The sequence below is a fragment of the Halichoeres trimaculatus genome, unplaced genomic scaffold, assembly GCF_033239565.1.
Source record: "Halichoeres trimaculatus isolate MK-OKI-2021-1 unplaced genomic scaffold, fHalTri1.1 fHalTri1_scaffold_20, whole genome shotgun sequence".
Classification (NCBI taxonomy): domain Eukaryota; kingdom Metazoa; phylum Chordata; class Actinopteri; order Labriformes; family Labridae; genus Halichoeres; species Halichoeres trimaculatus.
This window is the reverse complement of record NW_027437198.1, coordinates 28351290-28372063: the sequence shown is the minus strand read 5'-3', so window position 1 is coordinate 28372063 and position 20774 is coordinate 28351290. Positions and strand designations below refer to the sequence as shown.

Here is a 20774-nt window from a genome sequence, read left to right as displayed (position 1 = left end):
TTTAGTTTTAGTTTTAGATTAGTTTTAGTTTAGTTTTAGTTTAGTTTTAGTTTTAGATTAGTTTTAGTTTAGTTTTAGTTTTAGATTAGTTTCAGTTTAGTTTAGTTTTAGTTTTAGTTTTAGATTAGTTTTAGTTTAGTTTTAGTTTAGTTTTAGTTTTAGTTTAATTTTAGTTTTAGTTTTAGTTTAGTTTTAGTTTTAGATTAGTTTTAGTTTAGTTTTAGTTTAGTTTTAGTTTTAGTTTAGTTTTAGTTTTAGATTAGTTTTAGTTTAGTTTTAGTTTTAGATTAGTTTTAGTTTAGTTTTAGTTTAGTTTTAGTTTTAGTTTAGTTTTAGTTTTAGATTAGTTTTAGTTTAGTTTTAGTTTTAGTTTTAGTTTAGTTTTAGTTTAGTTTTAGTTTTTTCATACCTTATTAACCAGGTGCAGGATTTAAAAAGGTCAGAGTAAATATTTTGTCATACTGTTTATTTTTCAGTCTAACATAGAGCTCACTGCTCAGTCAATGCTGATACTGAACTGTTGGCTGCTGCCTTAAACACGGAAATAATATAAACTTAGTATAAAAAATATAAACATTAATTCTATAAAACAATATAATCTGAGCTTTAATAATTATAAACTTGGACTCTGTATCAATAAAGTCAGACTCATGAAATTAAACTGTTACAGATGCTCTGATTCGTTGCTCCTCTACGTTTGGTCTCAGCACAGAGCACAGCCAGTCAGTGCAGGAAACAAGCACGTCCCAGTACGTTGCTATGATGGTGCCGTACGGCGCTGACAACTGCCGAAAACTGTGGTAAACTTGGTTGGGAAAGTCTGGTTAATTTAAATCCTAAAGGCTGTTAATGTTGTCAGAAACTAAAACTAAGGACATTTTCTCTTTAATTTTAGTTAGTTTCAATTAGTTTAGTGAACACAAGATACAGTTTTAGTTTACTTATCGTTTTTGTTTCCTTTTCTAGTTTTATCAGTTTGAGTTAACTGCAATGCAGTTTAAATTTTAGTTTTGTTTTTAGTTTTGTTTTAGTGAACTATTATAACCTTGGTCTGCAGAGAAATGTTCTTTCTCTCGTCCTAAACGAGAGCAGATCAAATCTGAAACAGTTACTGGTTCATGTTTGGTCTAAATTCTGTTATAATGGACAAATTAACACAGATTAATGTCAGTCATGATCTGAAATCATAAACAGAACTTGACTAATTAACCATGACCTCGTCCTCTGTGTATGGAAGCCTATTTAGGACAAAATTTGAATGAAAATGCAATTTTTATTTACAAGAATAAAGGTACAAGACCATTTTTTGAAAAGTAATCTGGATAATGTCACATAAAGTGAAGTCTTGAAGATGAAAATAATACTTGGATATTTGAAATTTAATTTTAGCTATGACTCAGATATTTTTGCCTGTATTCTTGAAATTAAAATGTATTTCCTGTTTTGAATTTTCATTTGAATTTTGTCCTTATTTGCTTCCATACCTGTGTTCCTGATGAAGAAATTATTCCAGAAACATCCTCTGTGTTACCGTCACTCTGAAACGTGTGTGTGTGTGTGTGTGTGTGTGTGTGTGTGTGTGTGTGTGTGTGTGTGTGTGTGTGTGTGTGTGTGTGTGTTTTCAGACTGTATGATGAACATCCATAAGCGCTGCGTGGCCAACGTGCCCAGCCTGTGTGGGACGGACCACACCGAGAGGAGAGGGCGCCTGATGATCAGCGCCGAGGTCAAGACCAACGTACTCACTGTTACAAGTAGGTTCACTTCTCTCTCTCACACACACACACACACACACACACACACTCAGTCAGTCTACAATCAGAAAACTAATGATGTATCGCCCTCTAGTGGTGGAGCTGCAGAGGTGGAGGTGTTCAATCAGATCAGATTAAAAAGTTCAGCTTATGTCCAGTTTCAGGATGATATAGGACGTTGTGTTTGTTTAATCTGTGTCAGGCTGTCACACACACACTCGCCGGCTGCAGGCGACACATGAGTCTAACAGTTTTTACAGACGTGTGTCATGTGACATGAACACGCCACACGTCAGGACTCAGCGCTGAAATCAGCCCAGAGAGGAAACTTCACTGAGACCACAGAGAGTTTCAGGTGAAGTGGAAACTGTGAGAGAGGTGTACTGTCTGGTTTGGCCTGCAGGTGGCAGCAGAGGCTCACATTAGCTTTGCTTTGGGCTTTAAACTGACATCAGGCGATGGAGAAACAACTGAGCGTGCTCACAAATCCCAATCTGTGAAACTTGTTACAGGATTTTCCTTAAGATGAAACCATGAGGAAAACTTTAACCTCATTTTCTTTGAATCCAACATTAATGTGACTTCACTGTGTTAAAAAACACATGTCAGTCCCTCAAGTAAATTAATTAATTTCTTGTTTAATGTAGCTTTAAAAAACATGGGAACTCTTTTATAAACATAAAATTCTAGTTGATCCATCCAGCGACTCACAGACGGTTGAAAACTCTTCCCTCCGTGGTCTTTTAGCGGTTTCATCCCCCCGTCCGTTTCTCCGTCTCTCCTCCTGGTTCCCACGCTCACAGACTGATAATTAGTCAGGATTTACTCTGGGAAACGATAAGAGAGGGAGCAGACTTATCACAGAAACTGCTTCGACAGCAACACAGGCCCAGCTTCACCAGGGCTCAGTGACGGAGCAGGAAGGAGCTACATCTACGTCTACCTTCCTGAACGAGAGGACGCCGTTCAGAGCTGATTATTTCTGTTCGTTAGAGTCAGTTTGTTTTTAATGTATGAAAGCAGCAGGTTAGCATGGATTAATACAGTTTGTTTTATTCCTCCTGACTCCTGCAGCAGCCGTGCACAGACAGGCAGGAGGAGGAGTGGGTGCAGTTTTAGTTTCTACCCACAGGGGTCAGTGTGGAGTCATCAGTCTTTTCCTGATCATTGCAGAGGAGAAGAAAAAAAAACACAGTCACAGAGATTGAACTGTAAACCCACGAGCTGCAAACGTCTGCTTCACTAAAAATCATCAGAACCAGAAACAGACGTGGATTTGACCAGAAAGTGAAACATGTCGATCGCTGCTCGTCACCTCCCGCCCACGCCGCCGGGGATCAGCGCTCAGGGTCGCTGGCAGAGGGAGGGCCCACAGAGACGGGGAGTCAGCGGCGAGCTCAAGGACGCTCCAGCAGGGGGATGCAGAGGGATGTGGGATTAGGGCGGTGGAAGCTGCTCGCTCTGTTTCAGAGATAATCCAGAAGCTTCTCTCCTCCCAGCTCAGATCCTGATAACTGGGACCACTGGGACCACTGGGAGTCTCACCCTGCACCATGAAACACCAGACAGGTCACCTCAAAGTGGTTTAAGTCCTGGGCTCATGGTCTGAGGAAACCAGTGACTGCACGTAACCATGGACGACCACTCCTCTGTACACAAGTGATGCCAAAACCTCTTTCGTCCTGTTCACTGATGGAAACACATTTAGCTCAACCACAGAAGAAGAATGAGCTCTCAGATTACTCAGCATGTTTTAACACATCTGAACCTGAGGGTCAAAAAACTTCAGATTGTGAAAAAAAGGGGAAGTGACATCATGATTGACAGCTCTGTTAACGAATCCAGATGCAGCAGCGTTCAGCAGATCACCCCTCCACACGCCTCACCCTCTACCACAATATTTTGGCTTCACTTTTACCCAATGACAAGAGGCGCGTCGTCCATCTTTACACACACAGTCATCTGTACCGTTTTGGCTCCTAACGATGGCGTTCCCGATCAGATTTGGCGGCGTCTTGGGCAGAAGGCGAGCGCCGTCCTGAAGCCGTGATGAGGAAGCTTCAGAGGGGAAAGTGCTCCGCCAACGCCCACGCTGCTCTGCATATACAGGATTCTGCTGTTACTGCACTCTTATCTCCACCCGCCCACCCTGGAGACTCAGAGACAGGCGTTATCTCTCTGCTCACACACACACACACACACACACACACACACACACACACACACACACACACACACACTCTATGCAAGGAAGATACTCACACATGCACACAGTCACATGCAGAAAACACACCTGGTCATGCACAGACGGACCAATCCTCTCATTTACACACACACTCACACACACACTCACACACACACACACACACTCACACACACACTCACACACACACAGGGTGGTGTGTTCACTGTCCTCTGAGACTGTTTGGCGTGCCTCCCTCCTTAGAGCTGGGCTGTAACAGCGTTTGATGGTCACTTTAACAGGAATCATCTAATATTTATGGAGCTGAGCGCTGAGCGCTGGTCTGTGCTGTGGTTAACCTCCTGAAGCTGAGCGCCGCGCGGCACGGCGCGGCACAGCACAGCACGGCGCGGCACGGGGCAGCAGGAAAACCTCATTTCTCTGACTCCTGAAAGGTGTCGTCACGCTGCGAGCTCTCTGGGAGGCTCTCCTCTCAGCCGGGGTTGGAGAGGAGGCAGCGTGCTCCCTGCAGCTCGGGGAGCTCTGCAGCTCCACCGTTAATTGACTTTTACTGTAAAAAGTATGAAGCTTTTTTTTTTTCAGGTACAGGAAGGAAAGTCTCACTGTAGAGACAAAAAGAGCAAACGTCATATTTACATTCAGAGTTTAATCATCGCAGATCTTCTCTTTCTTTTTCTCTTCTTTTGCAAAATAACACATGCAACATTTTTAATTAATCAGCCTTTCAGCTCATCAACAAGCTCAGAACTTCACACTACGTTATCTGGATATACACGCTTCAGAAATCAGAAAACTGTAATGATCTCAGAGAGGAAATTACTTTTTAGCTACAATAACTATCTTCAAAAGGTATTAAGGACAGAAAGTACAAAAAAATTCTGTCTTTCAAATTTTTTACATTTTTGCATATCTATCAAGCTTTTTTTTTTTTTTTTTTTTCAAATTTCTGCATTTTATTAATTTTAAAAATGTTTGAAATTTTGTAAATATTAAAAAAATCCACAAATTTTTGCTAATTTTTGATATTTCTAAATATTTTTAAATATTTGTAATTTTTCATATTTTAAAATATTAAAGTTTTACAATTTTTTTTTATTTTTTTCAAATTTATTTAAAACTTTAAACATGACATCACGTCTACAATTTTGTGATTTAAAAAAGTTTTTGTTGAATAATTATTCACTAGATTGTAAACATGTTTAGGGTTTTATACACGTTGTAGTCCTCACTCAGAGGGAGGGAAACAGTCTGATAAAATATCGTTATTTTTTATTTTGTTCAGATTTGAAGGGATTTTAAGATGTAGAGAATGCTTAGTTTGTAACTTCATTCCCTAGAATATATGTAATGATTTATTCTTGTCTCAGTGACAAACACAAAAGAAATGAAACTGTGAGTGAAGAGTAGAGGACGGGGTCCAGGGAACACGCTGCTCCATGTCTGTGTCGTCATGGCGTCCGATCGGCCTAACCAGAGTCTGAATTTACGCCGTTTTTCTCAATTAAGCGAAAACCACGAGTACAACCACATTGTTAACTTCCTGACCCAGTAAACGGAGTCTCCCTGAGACCGGTTTCCAGACGGATCTGTGTACGGTGGACAGGGTCAGATCAAATTTTTAGTGTTCCTAAAAGCTGATGAATAAGAAATGGGCTCTCTGCAGCCGAGCCGGAGCTGCTGCCGAGGAGAGAGGCGCCGACTTCAGCTGCTCACATTCAGAGCTCAGAGATCAGGATCAGGGTTTCTCCTTCACACCAGGACCAGGAACTGGACCAGGTCTCAGGCTCGGGTCACAAACACCTCCGAACCTCTCAGGGAGGTCGAGACGTGGATGGGCTCAGGAAACGGTCTGTGTGTGTCTGAATATGAGAGCTTCACAACAGCACACACACACACACACACACTCACACACACACACACTCTCCTCACCTCCTCTCTTGTCTCCTTCTCTCCTCACCTGCTCTCTTGTCTCCTTCCTTCCTCACCTGCTCTCTTGTCTCCTTCCCTCCTCGCCTCCTCTCTTATCTCCTTCTCTCCTCACCTCCTCTCTTGTCTCCTTCTCTCCTCACCTGCTCTCTTGTCTCCTTCCTTCCTCACCTGCTCTCTTGTCTCCTTCCCTCCTCACCTCCTCTCTTGTTTCCTTCTCTCCTCACCTGCTCTCTTGTCTCCTTCCTTCCTCACCTGCTCTCTTGTCTCCTTCCCTCCTCACCTCCTCTCTTGTTTCCTTCTCTCCTCACCTCCTCTCTTGTCTCCTTCCCTCCTCACCTCCTCTCTTGTCTCCTTCTCTCCTCACCTGCTCTCTTGTCTCCTTCTCTCCTCACCTGCTCTCTTGTTTCCTTCACTCCTCACCTGCTCTCTTGTTTCCTTCTCTCCTCACCTGCTCTCTTGTTTCCTTCCCTCCTTGCCTCCTCTCTTGTCTCCTTCCCTCCTCACCTGCTCTCTTGTCTCCTTCTCTTTCAGTCAAAGAGGGTAAAAACCTGGTTCCTATGGACCCCAACGGTCTGTCAGACCCCTACGTGAAGCTCAAACTGATCCCAGACCCGCGTGGTGAGAGCAAACAGAAGACCAAGACCATCAAGTGCTGCCTGAACCCCACCTGGAACGAGACCTTTAAATTGTGAGTTTCCTCTTTTTTCTCCCATCATGCCTCTGTTTCAGCGTTTGGCTTCCTGAGTGTGTAACCGCTGGCGTTAGAAACATCTGTCTGTGGGGTCGTTTCCTGCTCTTAGCTCTGACTGCGTTCCTAAAAAGCCGCCTCAGTTTTCACGGCGGGGTGTGTTTCAGATTGAGACACTTTTTAAACCTGTCCACCAATCAGAAAGCAGCTCCTCTGAGGGATTATCACAGATTATCAGATTAATGATGAAGGTGTATATGGTGCGAGGGGTCGGCGCCCCGCCCGCTAACGGCCTCTGTTTCTCCTCCAGCCACCTGAAGGAGTACGACAAGGACCGCCGCCTGTCCATCGAGGTCTGGGACTGGGACCTGACCAGCCGCAACGACTTCATGGGGTCTCTGTCCTTCGGCATTTCCGAGCTGCAGAAACAAGGAGTGGATGGATGGTGAGATTACAGAGGAGTGGAGGGGAGGACGGGTGAGGAGTGAGGGGAGGCAGGGGGAGAGCTCAGGTAGAGGAGGGGGAGTCAAGGTGACCTTGGTGGGAGCGGCGCTGTTGGAGAAATACTTCAGTGGGAGCTCGGCTTTTTATTCTGGTGATACTTAAAAACATCTCTACACGTCTCTTTATCTCCCCCTCCTCCCCCCTCCTCCCCCCTCCTCCCCCCTCACCCTCTGTGGAGCTCAGTCTCTATCTCTCCATCTCTTTCCTGACGGTGCTGTGTCAGGGTTTTTAATCAGATGTTTGAGGTGGAGACGCCACAGCGACCAGATAACCACAGAGAGCAGCGTGAGCCTGAGCGGGAGATTCTGCTCCTCTGTGACGAATGAACGAATGAATGAGTGTCTTAATTTAGTTACATTATCCAGTACAAAATATGAATTATGTGCAGTCACTTTACAAAAAAAAATAATAATAAAAATTTAAAAAATAAAAATAAAAAGTATATAAAATGTATATACATGCTCGCACAACATTTTTTTTTCCACAAAAAAAAAACTCAAAATTTTTCCAATCTTTTATGATCCATAAAATAACTTAGAATAATAGAAATAAGAAATAAGGGGAAAAAATCATGACAACATTTACTCTGTTTTTATTTATTTATTTATTTTTTTGATGAAATTTTTATTTCATTTTTTCTTGTAAACAAGTTCAATAATAAAGATAGATTTGTATTAATTTTAAGTTCAGCAAGGATATGTGCAGTAATCATGATAACTAACTTAATAAATAAATGAATAAATAAAAGAAATCAATTATTCAGAGTAAAAGAAGAAAAGAAAGGAAAGAAGAAAATAAGATAAAAAAATAAATAATAAAAATAATTATTCTTTTTAACCATTAGTCATTTTTGTTGTAACCCTTTATTATTTTACTTTTTAATTCTTTTTTAAAACTCAACAGTGATTTACACATTTTTAATCATCACTAAGTCTGTTCAATAATTTAACTCCCAAAAGTGAAAAACATCTGTGTCTAACATCAGCTCTCATTTTACGGCTAAAAGACAAAAAAAACTTTAAATTGTGTTTTTTCTCTTAATTAAAAAAAAATGAAAACATTTGGGAAGATTTTTATCCTTTGCCCAAAATAGTTTCTGTGATGTTTAACGAGCAGGAAGAACGTGGTCACATGACGCTGCAGCGTGTGTTTGTGATTGGGCGTCACGTTCAGGACGATGATGGAGCCAGCACCGTGATCAGCTGATATTTGGGTTTAACTCTTAAAGTTTGATCGTCTCAGTGTCTGATCGTCTCAGAGACAAACAGCAGCTTCATTAAACAGCATTTAAAGTGTAAACCTGTCTCTGAGCTGTGACTGATTCCCTGTGAGGACAGCTCTGAAGCTCTGAGCTCCTCAGGCCTCGTGAAGCTGATGTAAAAATTATTTCCATTGATTCTGTGAAACGATGAAATCTTCGCTCTGTCCATGAAGGAGGGTGAATGAGCAAACCATCCTGGTCTCTGGATCTGGTCTCTGGATCAGGTCTGGGAACTTGGACTCTGAGAAAAACCTGAGAACTGATGTGGTCTGGTCTCCTCCTCAGGTTTAAGCTGCTCTCCCAGGAAGAAGGAGAATACTTCAACGTCCCCGTCGCTCCGGAGGGCGAGGAGGGCAACGAGGAGCTCCGCCAGAAGTTTGAGGTGTGTGTGTGTGTGTGTGCTTTAATTTCTACTGGTGTTTTAGATGTGTGCCCGGATGTGTGTGAGTGTCTCTGCATGGTGGATGCTTGTAAAAGTGTGAGTGTGTGTGTGTGTGTGTGTGTGTGTGTGTGAGAGGCTCTCTGGGAGAGCTGTTAGCAGTTGGCAGGCACACTTAGAGCACCATCCGGTCTGGCACACTGCAGGTTCAGGCGTGTGTGTGTGTGTGTGTGTGTGTGTGTGTGTGTGTGTGTGTGTGTGTGTGTGTGTGTGTGTGTGTGTGTGTGACCAGTAGGCCCACTCATTAACACACTTGGCCGTGGGGAGGTTAACCCCTGTTCTCGTTTTCTCCTCTTTCCGTTTCTCCTCCTGTCCTGAGCACGCCGTGTCAGAGTCAGTCTGAGGCCGTTTCCCCGCTGCAGTGGTAGATGGTTAGCTTAGCTTAGCTTAGCTTAGCCTGTTAATCCAGACACATCCTCAGTGATATCTCCTGTTTTAGTGCAAACCACAGTACGAGGTTGGTGTTTCCAGGTCACACATGGCGATTTAAGAGCGGAGCTTGACGTCAGCTTTTCCACTGAAAACTCTGGCTTGTTGTTTCCTGGAGGTGTTAAAAAATATTGACACAGCAATCTGTTGTGATACTTTAACCTCTGGTACAATATCGATACTTCAACCCTTAAAACTGATCTTTGTGTGAAAATAAAAACTCATATTTGAGCTGAGTTCAAACTAATTTCCACTCTGGAGTTTGTTTTGGGGAGTTTTCAGCTCAATTGTTGTTTCCATGGAAACCAGAGGCTGAAAACCATCAACATGTGTCTGCTTCATCCTGAAACTGCGGTGGCGTAAACGACCTCTGATGAGGATTATTGTGGAGTCGGCCTCTAGTGGCCGCTCAGAGAACTGCAGTTCCTCTGCGCTGACTTCCTGCTCAGCTCTGCAGCTTCCTGTTTGTTTCGTCCAATCAGAGACCGTCTTTGTTCAGTGTGTTCAGGTCCTGCTCTGCTCTCAGTCTCTGTGAGGAGGGTTTGTTCTCCTTCTCCTTCTGTCTCTCCTTCCTGCCTCCTTCCTGCGTCTCCTTCTCTCCTCTCCTTATCTGTTCTGTCCTCTGCCCCCCCCCCCCCGTATGTGTTTCTGTGTTTCTCCCCTTTATCTGTTTTCCTCTCCTCCTCCTCCTCCTCCTCCTCCTCCTCCTCCTCAAGGTCACGGGCCTCAGACGTTCACTGAGACACAATCTCAAGGGGGGCCGCAATCAAGCTCTCTAACACACACACACACACACACACACACACACACACACACACACACACACACACACACAGAGCAGCGTTAATCTATGAAGGCTCAGTGTTGACTCCAGCACACTCCACTGCTCCCAAATACCTCCACTACTCCTCTGAGTGTGTGTGTGTGTGTGTGTGGGTGTGTGTGTGTGTGTGTGTGTGTGTGTGTGTGTGTGTGTGTGTGTGTGTGTGTGTCAGAACAGATGGAGACAGATAGAGCCTTTTATCCATTGATGAGCAGAGAACTGTAAGGGTTGCATTGCCTCACACACACACACACACACACACACACACACACACACACACACACACACACACACACACACACACACACACACAGTACTTGAAAGCTTTACTCTGACAGTTTAAAGTGGAGGCAGAGGAGCACAGGACCGAAGAGGATCCTGGATGTGGATCAGCAGATCCAGATCTGATGGGATGAGGTTTTCTCCTCCTGCTCCTCCTGCTTCTCCTGCTCCTCCTGCTCCTCCTGCTCCTCCTGCTCCTCCTGCTCCTCGCACTCTGAGAGCGCTGGCGTTTTGCTCACGTTTTAAGATCGTCTTTAAATTAAGGAAGGCTTAACAAGGCTGAGAATCAAATTATCATAGATTAGATTTAAAGATCCTAATCTCTGCTATGACAAGGTCGAGAGCGAGGAGCCGAGGAGGAGAGGAGGAGAGGAGGAGAGGAGGAGAGTGAATAATGGAGGAAGTCAGGGAGGTGCAGACAGGAATAAATGGAGAGGCAGAGACAAAGAGCAGGTTTAAAGAGATGAAGAAGCTTCAGATGAAGCAAACACTGATGGAGGCTGAAGTTTGAGGGTGAAGGACGGAGCAGGAGACCTCAGTCCTGATTGGACAGAGCAGGAGACCTCAGCCCTGATTGGACGGAGCAGGAGACCTCAGTCCTGATTGGACGGAGCAGGAGACCTCAGTCCTGATTGGACGGAGCAGGAGACCTCAGTCCTGATTGGACGGAGCGGCAGACTCCAGGGGAGGCTGGCTGGTTATGGAGAGTGCAAACTGGAGCTTAAAGTTTCTGTGCAGAATAAATGAAACAGAATAAAACCAGAGGCTTCAAACTCTCCCTGTTTAACACATTTATCTCCTCCTCCAGCCAAACGCTCGGCTGTGATGGGAACGCAGCAAACCCTAAACATGGAGGCCTCTCTGAGCTCCTCACTGCTCCCTGAGTTTCCAGAAACACTTTGACTGACAGCTTCAGGGTTTGCTGAAAACATAAACCCAATACTTCCAGCCCTGATACTCAGGATTCATGTGCAGGCAGGAAAAACCCAGGCAGGCAGGCAGGGCAGGCAGGCAGAGCAGCAGCAAAGAGCCTGAGCTGTGTGTGGATGTCAGTGACAGTGTCTAATGAAGTCGTTTTGTCTTTTCACTCTCAGAGAGCAAAGATTGGTCCGGGAAAGAACACAGAAGGAAAATCAGCCAACGCTGCATCCCGCTTCGACTCCAACGGGAACCAAGACCGCATGAAGCTGTCGGACTTCAACTTCCTGATGGTGCTGGGCAAAGGCAGCTTCGGCAAGGTGAGGCACACGCTACGACCACTGTAACCACTTTGACCACTGAGACCACTGAGACCTACTGTGACCACTTTGACCACTGTGACCACTTTGACCGATGTGACCACTTTGACCACTGTAACCACTTTGACCGTTGTGACCACTTTGACCGTTGTGACCACTTTGACCGTTGTGACCACTTTGACCGTTGTGACCACTTTGACCACTTTGACCACTGTGACCACTTTGACCACTTCGAGCACTGTGACCACTGAAACCACTGTGACCACTTTGACCACTGTAACCACTTTGACCACTGAGACCACTTTGACCACTGTGACCACTGTGACCACTTTGACCACTGTAACCACTTTGACCACTGAGACCACTTTGACCACTGTGACCACTGAGACCACTGTGACCACTTTGACCGATGTGACCACTTTGACCACTGTGACCACTTTGACCGTTGTGACCACTTGACCGTTGTGACCACTTTGACCACTGTGACCACTTTGACCACTGTGACCACTTTGACCACTGAGACCACTGTGACCACTTTGACCACTGTGACCACTTTGACCACTGAGACCACTGTGACCACTTTGACCACTGTAACCACTTTGACCACTGAGACCACTTTGACCACTGTGACCACTGAGACCACTGTGACCACTTTGACCACTTTGACCACTGAGACCACTGAGACCACTGTGACCACTGAGACCACTGTGACCACTGTGACCACTGAGACCACTGTGACCACTTTGACCACTGTGACCACCGTAACCACCATGATAGCAGTAACCACTGAGACCACGTTGACCTTATTCCACCTCCAGGTGTCGCGCTGCTGTAACTCAGGGTTAGTATGGGTATCATGTGTTAGCACAGACGGTTAAAAGCAGCTTCTCTGTATCTGTGAGGCTGAAGCTCTCTGTGAGCGCGTGCAGAGGAAGCAGAGATGGATGCAGAGAGATGGAGGGAGCTAAAGGAGACGGAGCTGAAGGAGACAGAGATGGATGGAGGGAAGAGACAGAGACTGTGATGTGACAGAGCAGAGAGTGATGAAAGGAGGGAGAGACAGAGATGTGAGAGCACAGCGCAGAGGCTGACATGAATGAATTGAGAGAGAGGTAAAAACGTCAGACTGAATGAAGGGAGGAGGAGGAGGTGGGGGAGGAGGAGGAGGAGGAGGAGGAGGAGGAAGAGTGACATGAATGAATGAAAATCAGGGAGAGGAGAGGAGGGCGAGGAGGAGAATTGGGTAAACAGCGGGTAGCAGAGGAGGGGGGGGGGCATTGTCTGTGTACCAGACCTGTATGCCCACTGCCTGTTTCCATGGTAACAGGCATTTAAAGCTACAGCCATGCGCCAATGTGGAGAGCCTGAGCGGAGGGGCGATCATTACTGGAACACTGGACACACACACACACACACACACACACACACACACACACATACACACACACACACACACACACACACACACACACACTCCTGATTTCAGCATTTCACAGGAAAGCAACAGAGACACATGAGGACAGTTACCTATGACAAAGACACACACACACACACACACACACGCAGGCGTTGACCTCATGTCATGCGTGTGTGTTTTGATGGTTCCTGTGGTGTCAGTGTGTGTTCATCCAGCTGCTAACATGAAATGCTGTGCAGCCTCTACTCTGAGTATTACGGTAATCAGGAGAGGACGTGTGAGATATGATCACTGAGAGCGATACAGACGGCGATACAGCCTGATTTATAGTCTAAATGATTATTAACGTCAGTATTTCTGTATACTTAACTTTTAAACTTCACCCAAACATGACCAGTCTGATGCCGCAGTAGGACATGCAGGTTATTATTTAACACAGGTATCAATTAAATAAAATAAATTATTTTATTTTATTTTATTTTATTTTATATAAATATATATATATTTTTCATTTATTTACTCATTTATTTATTGTTTATTATTATTATTATTATTATTATTATTATTATTATTATTATTATTATTATTATTATTATTATTATTATTATTATCATCCTTTTTTGTAAATTAAAATGACCATGAAAATAAATGGTTTAAAAAAAAACAGGTATCAGATCAGTATGGGTCCATACCCAAAGCCCTGGTCAGTATCAGATCCAGAAAAGTTGGATTGGTGCGTCCCTATTCGTCACCAGCTCTGTCACATGACCTATTAACAGCTTTGTTGGATCTAATCAAATGTTTGGTAAAAGATTTTGAAACATTTTGTGATTGATGAAGATCTCAGAGTCGTCTGGAGCTGAAACTGACGACGACTTCTTCCAAAAAGTCCAAACACGGCAGTTTGTGATGAGGACAAACAGCTCGATCTGTGTGTGTGTGTGTGTGTGTGTGTGTCCGGCCCGTTTTGTGAGCAGAGGTTTTGGGTTCTGGATGAAACCCTGTGGTTTGCGCCTCCTCCTCCTCCTCCTCCTCTTCCTCCTCCTCCTCCTCCTCCTCCTCCTCCTCCTCCGTCCTTGTCTTTGTGGTTGCGTAAAGCGAGCTCTGGGCCAGATGGTGTCCTTCCTCTGTTTCGACTTTAACACACTTTGTGTTTTCAAGGAGTCACACTGCTGCCATATGGGACATCACACACACACACATACACACACACACACACACACACACACACACACACACACACACACACACACACACACACACACACACACACACACTTTTAAAGCTGGTTTCTAATAAATCTGACTTCAGCAGATCTCTGAGCTCTGATGGAGACGCTCTTTGACTGTAGCTGTTTTAATGCAAACACTTCCTAACTTCCTGTGTGTGTGTGTGTGTGTGTGTGTGTGTGTGTGTGTGTGTCCATCTGTGCTGCTCCTCCTGTAGTTTCCTGACCCCTGTGACCCTGCTTCATTATCATGTCTGAATATTCATGAGGCATAAACAGAGAAGTTTCAGTCTCAGTGGAGGAAAGTGGACGTCAGGTCTGAAGCTTCCTGAGTGTGTGAGGCGATCCAATCATGAGCTGGAGACGATTTCCTTTCACCTCGTTAAGCTGAAACATCTCAAACCGTACACTTCACGTCTGTTTGACGAAAACACTCCCACAGTTTATTTTTCTGACAGTGCTCGTGCTCAGATCTGGTCGACCTCGCCTCCTGAGGAACGCTTCGTCACACAGGTCGATAAACCAGCCAACGCCAACGCCAGCAGCTGCAGTACCACTCCACCCGCTACGCTCACGCCATGTTTAATGCAAATGAGCATAAGAGACGTAAAAACTGTAATAAATGAAACACAATTGGATGAAAGCTCCTTTGTGCAGGTCTGAAAACTCAATTAGCCTGATGGCAGCTCCAAACACTGGGCGCCGTACGTGGCGTCCAGCTCAGCACATTTCCCCTCACATCCTCCGCCTGCTTTGTGCTCAGATAAAAAGTTAGAGTCTGCTCATTAATTTGAGAATAAAGAGGAGGACGGCGCAGGAGATGACAAGTTTCAGCTCCTTCCAGTCGCTCCACGTGTCGCAGACTGAATCTGAGCTGATGATTCACAGAGCTCGCTCTGTCACAGAGGCGTTATCGCTCTGAAGCCTCGTTCCTCACGCTAACAGCCTCAGAGAGACGCCACGTCGCGTGTGTAAAGATGTTTCCTAGAAAGTCCAACAGTGGAGTTTTTGTTTGGTGCTAAAAATGTTGAATCATCCTTTAAAGTTCCTCCTCCTGGTTTCATGGAGGCTCAGACCTTTACAGCACGGCTCCTCTGATCCTCCAGACACAGGTGGAGGCTCTGGGAGGTGAACTTTTCTTACCTGGTCTCCGGTCAGCTGAAACTTTCATGAGGCGACCTGTGAGCTGAGACCTGACCCACATTTTCCCGCTGCTTGCAGCAGCCGGGGAGTTTCTCCAGGAAACAACACGTGGAGAGCGATAGGAGGAGGAGGAGAGAGGAGGAGAGAGGAGGAGAGAGGAGGAGAGAGGAGGAGAGAGGAGGAGAGAGGAGGATCAGACCAAAGCTTCTCCTCTCTGTTTGAGAAAACGCTCTGACCTTGGTGGAGAGACAAACTGCTGACAGCACGCTCAGAAACCATGGAGACAGGCCGCAGCATGGAGTCAGTGTGTGCAGCTCTCAGCTTAAGCAGCAGATCTTTACTGACTCAACAACAATCACGATTCTCGGTTTTTTTTTTAATCATGCATTTTTAATTTTTAAACGCACACTGCAAACAAATGAAATCTTATCAAATTTGTTTTGTCTTACTTTAATAACTTTAATTTATTTTTTTTCATAAAAAGTAATTGTTTTTAAATGTATTTCATTTTGGGTTTTTTTTTATTTATTATTATTATTATTTTTTTTATATTAAAAAAAATAAAAATAATTGTCTTGTTATATTACTCTGAGCCACATTTAACTGGTCAGTCCAGAAAAATGTCTTGTGTCAAGTTATTAAGACAAAATGAGGCCTGAGTTGTTTGTAACTAATTTAAAAAAATCTGCCAAAAAAATTTAAATAAGTTACAAAAATTTGCAGAATTCACTTTTTTTTTTATTCTCAAAAAAATTGCAAAATCTTCCAAGTTATTTTTCTTAATTTGAAAAAATGTAAAAAAAAATAAATAAATAAATTAAAAAACATAAAAAGCTCTAATGCAAGATGTGATGCTGATTTTATTTAGTGTCAGTGTCTTTAATCATTAATACCCTCTTATGAAAATAAAAAAAATCTTTATTGTAATTATATATTTTCAAAGCTACAAGGAGGCAATGCAAATGAATCAAAGGGCCACATGAGGCTCCAGAGCCACAGGTTGAAGACCCCTGAACCAGGACCTAGATATTGATGCTAAATCTTATTGTCGAACTCAACCAAAAGAAAATTAGCAACAGATTCAGGAACTAAACGTGCGCTAGCTGAGTTAGCTTTCTCATTATGTTTATCACAGTAAACCATTGGTGGGATTTCAAACACAGATACTGAGGATGAAAAGTTTTGAAAAGTTTAAATAATAATCATAAACTTGTGGTTTGTCTTTGTTTTCATGCAGCTGTCGTTTTCCCAGCGTGATGTTTAGGTCTGGAAACGCTCACATCGTCTCTCCTCTCCTTCTCCTTCCAGGTGATGCTGGCGGAGCGTAAAGGGACAGAGGAGCTCTACGCCATAAAGATCCTGAAGAAGGACGTGGTGATCCAGGACGATGACGTTGAATGCACCATGGTGGAGAAGAGGGTGCTGGCGCTGGCCGGGAAACCTCCGTTCCTGACGCAGCTGCACTCCACTTTCCAGACCATGGTGAGCGGGCCAGGGGTCCAGATTTCATGGTCATATGTGGGTTTTAACATGTACACAGAAACAATGAATAATGGTTTATATTTACAAAGAAAACAGAAGAAGATGAACAAAATCCAACATGTGTGTGTAAGAAACGTCTGATCGGAGATAAATACAGATGGCTTTTCAGACAAAAAATAAAGAATTATAAAGAAAATAGATAAAAACAGCTGAGACCTCTCAGTCTGCAGGGTGGTTTACACACACACACACACACACTCACACACACACACACACACACACACACTCTCTAAATCCCTTCTCTTCCTCTCAAACTGGAACATATTGGCAATTCCTCTCCAATGATGGAGGAGAATTAGATCCTAAATTGAAGTTTCTCTGTGTCTGTTTTTTCTGCCTCGGCTGTTTTTTCGGTGACATCCTCCTCCAATCTCCTCTCATTTGACCCCTGTCTGTCTCCGTCCGTGGTCTCTGTGACCTCTGACCTCTCCCTGTGAGCGTGTGTGGACCATGATCCTCTGTGTCTCCTCAGGACCGCCTGTACTTCGTCATGGAGTACATCAATGGAGGAGATCTGATGTATCAGATTCAGCAGGTCGGGAAGTTCAAAGAGCCGCACGCTGTGTGAGTGGACACACACACACACACACACACACACACACACACACACACACACACACACGGTAATCTTAATCCCGTGCTCTGAGGTGTTTCTCTCCTGAATGAGCCATCAGCAGTTTGACGGGCGGCGGCGGCGGCGGCTGAGCGGTCTTTAGCGGCGCCCGCGGTGAAACATGTTTTTGGCCCTGATACTCGCGGCTGCTCTGAACAACTTCAAAGAAATAAAAGTAATCCAGCGGTGAATGGAGGTTTTTTTTTTCCGGTGTGTGGTAGAAAACCTCGAAGGTGCAGAGTGATTAAACCGTCTGGGCGAGATCACAAGTCAGAGCGGCGTGCTGACGCGTTTGACAGGAAGGATGTCGGGAAGCGTGAGCGCTGAGGTTTGCCCTTCAGGTGATCTGTGGGGAGTTAGAGTTTCTTTCCTCCGGCAGACGATCAGACTGCTGAACGGCGCCGACCAGCGTGAGGAGCTCGTTTCTCTGAGGTGGCGTGCACGAGATTTAAAAAGTTAAAAACATTACTCCATCTTTTCTTTAATCACCTTAACTCTACTGAAAAGTAAAACATTATAATTCATGTTTATGTTAATGTTTTGTTTCTGGGGCCACCCCCTAGTGGTCACTCAGGGAACTGCAGTTTTCCATCTCTGTCATCTTAACTCAGGGCTCTGCAACCTTTACTTTCATTAGAGCTGTTTTTCCTCAGCTCACCTGGATTAAATTCATTCAGGAGCCACAAAATCTACTTTATCTTTAAAACAAAGACGAAAAGGAAAAAAAAAATTGTAAACAAAGTAAAACTCGTGAAAAATGATCGAAACTAGAAGTTTTTTGTGTTTATAAAATTGTTCATGTGATGTCTTGTTTTTTTATATTTAATAAATTTGCAGATATAAAAAAAAATTAAAATAAATGTCTAATATCATGCATTTCTTAAATTTGCAAAATTTGTGAAATTTCGTCAAATTTTGCAAAATTAAAAAAATAAAAAATTAAAACGTGAAAAAAAAAAAAAAATCCCCAAATTCAGAAATGTAAAAAATTTGCCAAATTCTGAATATGCAAAAAAAGAAAAATTTGCAAAAAAAAGTAATTCAAAGAATTACCAAAAATTTTAGGAATTCAAAACATTTTGAATTTTTTAAATAAATTTTAACATTTTTGATTTAAAAATGTAAAAAAAAAAGCTTTATTGACAGATGTGATGCATATTTAGTTCAACAAAATATTAAGTCATGATTTTATTTTATGAGACTTTCTGACATCTTCAGGAAAAGACACTGATTGTCCTCTATGTCACACACACACACACACACACACACACACACACACACACACACACACACACATCAAACCGTCTGCTGCATGATGAGTGTGAGCACGACTTCCTGTTGATCTTATCAGCTGCTCTCTGGCCTTGCAGAGACAGCCGTGACCTTTCACAGACTCACACGCTAACAAACGGCGCCCTCTCAGCCCTGTCCGCCCTGTCCGCCCTCCTCTAATGACTTGTTTTGTTTCTGATGCGTTGGTGCAGATTCTACGCTGCAGAGATCGCCATCGGGCTGTTCTTCCTCCATCTAAAGGGCATCATCTACAGGTAGCTCCCGTCCTCTCAGTGATAAATACGAAGCAGACGCTCAGACACACTTTGGGTTGTCCTCTTTCTGACTCTCGTCTCCTCTGGCAGAGACCTGAAGCTGGACAACGTGATGCTGGACTGTGAGGGGCACATTAAGATCGCAGATTTTGGCATGTGTAAAGAAAACATGAACGACGGAGTCACAACCAAGACCTTCTGCGGCACGCCCGACTACATCGCCCCCGAGGTAAAGAGTGAAGGTGGACGGACGGGCAGAGGGCTTACAGTGGGGTGCAGGGGGTCACCCTTCACATCAGATCTCTTATTGAAACACTTTCCTAATCTGAAACACATAAAAATTTAAAGTAACAAGCATTTAGCAGAGAAGATGAAACTATAACATGAAATGAATCCATATGAAGTTTGACTGTAAACAGCTCAGTACAGTCACAGTGTTTCAAAGAGAGGAAACATTAGCTTACGTTACTTCATGCTGTTTGACATGAAACTGACTCCACACTCCAAAACATTACGCTGCTTTACATCATGTAGCATAAAGCCACATTATGTCACAATATATCATGTTACTTTTTGTTACTTTATTAACGTTTATTACGTTCAGCTGTGGTCAGTTACATTTAGTTGTATTACGTCACACACCATTGGTTTACATTACATCACATTGTGTTACATTATATTGAATTGTGTAAAATTATGTAATGTAATGTCATGTTGGGTTATGAACCGTCACATAATGTTACATAATGTTATATCACAGAGTTATTCTCTATTATGTACTGTTACATTACAAAGACACATCACAACAGTCTACAACACTGGCTGTTTATCACAAGACACTATATCGGGTCACATCACTTTACATCACTTTACATGAAGTTATGCCACTTTAGGTCACTTAAAATCACATTAGGTCATGTTACTTCAGTTTACATCACTGTACAACACTTTACATCACTTTATGTCACAAAACATCAAGTTATGACACTTAAGGTCGCTTAACATCACTTTACGTCACTTCAGGTCACTTTAGGTCACACTAGGTCTTGTTACTTCACTTGACATCACTTTATGTCACTTTAAGTCAAATAATGGCACTTTAGGTCACTTTACATCACATTAGGTAATGTTACTTTACATTACATCACTTTATGTCAAGTTATGCCACATTGAGTCACTTTATGTCACTCAAGGTCATGCTAGGTCACTTTACATCACGTTATGTCACGTTAGGTCACTGTAGGTCACAATAGGTAACGTTTTCTCATTTTGCTTTTTTTATGTTGCAGTTTTTTCTGTTTGGATCTGTTTTGCTACTTTTAGTTATAATATGTTCTACTTCGTCACTCTAGGCCATGTTATGTTACTTTATATTAAATTAAGTTTTGATACATTACATTATGTTATGTTGTGTTAATGTGCTTCATCACATCTTGTTCTGTAGCATTGTCTCACTCTGAGTAACAATCCACGGCATCACACTGTGACATCATGTTTGGTTGCATTAGAATAGAATAGAATAGAATAGAACAGAATAGAATGTTCTTTACATGACATTAGATTGCATTATTTACTGCTGTGTTATTCAAAGTTACATCTTTTCATGATACATGTCAGTTTAATCTACTATATGTAACACAACAACATGTTACAGGTCTACATTAAACTAGATTGAAGGAAACATTGCATCACTGCTATGCTACTGTTTGATGCTACGTTAGGTTTTCAATGTTT

At 43.2% G+C, this 20774-nt stretch overlaps 1 protein-coding gene across 2 annotated transcripts in view; it reads left to right on the top strand.

The window, feature by feature from the left end:
• LOC141809644 (protein kinase C beta type-like) overlaps positions 1-20774 on the top strand; it is an 88583-nt gene that overhangs the window by 44138 nt on the left and 23671 nt on the right. For both annotated transcript variants that reach the window (XM_074696762.1, XM_074696761.1), the window contains exons 5-13: positions 1626-1754; positions 6418-6574; positions 6885-7019; positions 8625-8721; positions 11407-11550; positions 16647-16820; positions 17353-17444; positions 18978-19040; positions 19131-19269. In XM_074696762.1, the coding sequence (XP_074552863.1) occupies positions 1626-1754; positions 6418-6574; positions 6885-7019; positions 8625-8721; positions 11407-11550; positions 16647-16820; positions 17353-17444; positions 18978-19040; positions 19131-19269 (1130 nt within the window). The remainder of the gene's footprint in view (positions 1-1625; positions 1755-6417; positions 6575-6884; positions 7020-8624; positions 8722-11406; positions 11551-16646; positions 16821-17352; positions 17445-18977; positions 19041-19130; positions 19270-20774) is intronic.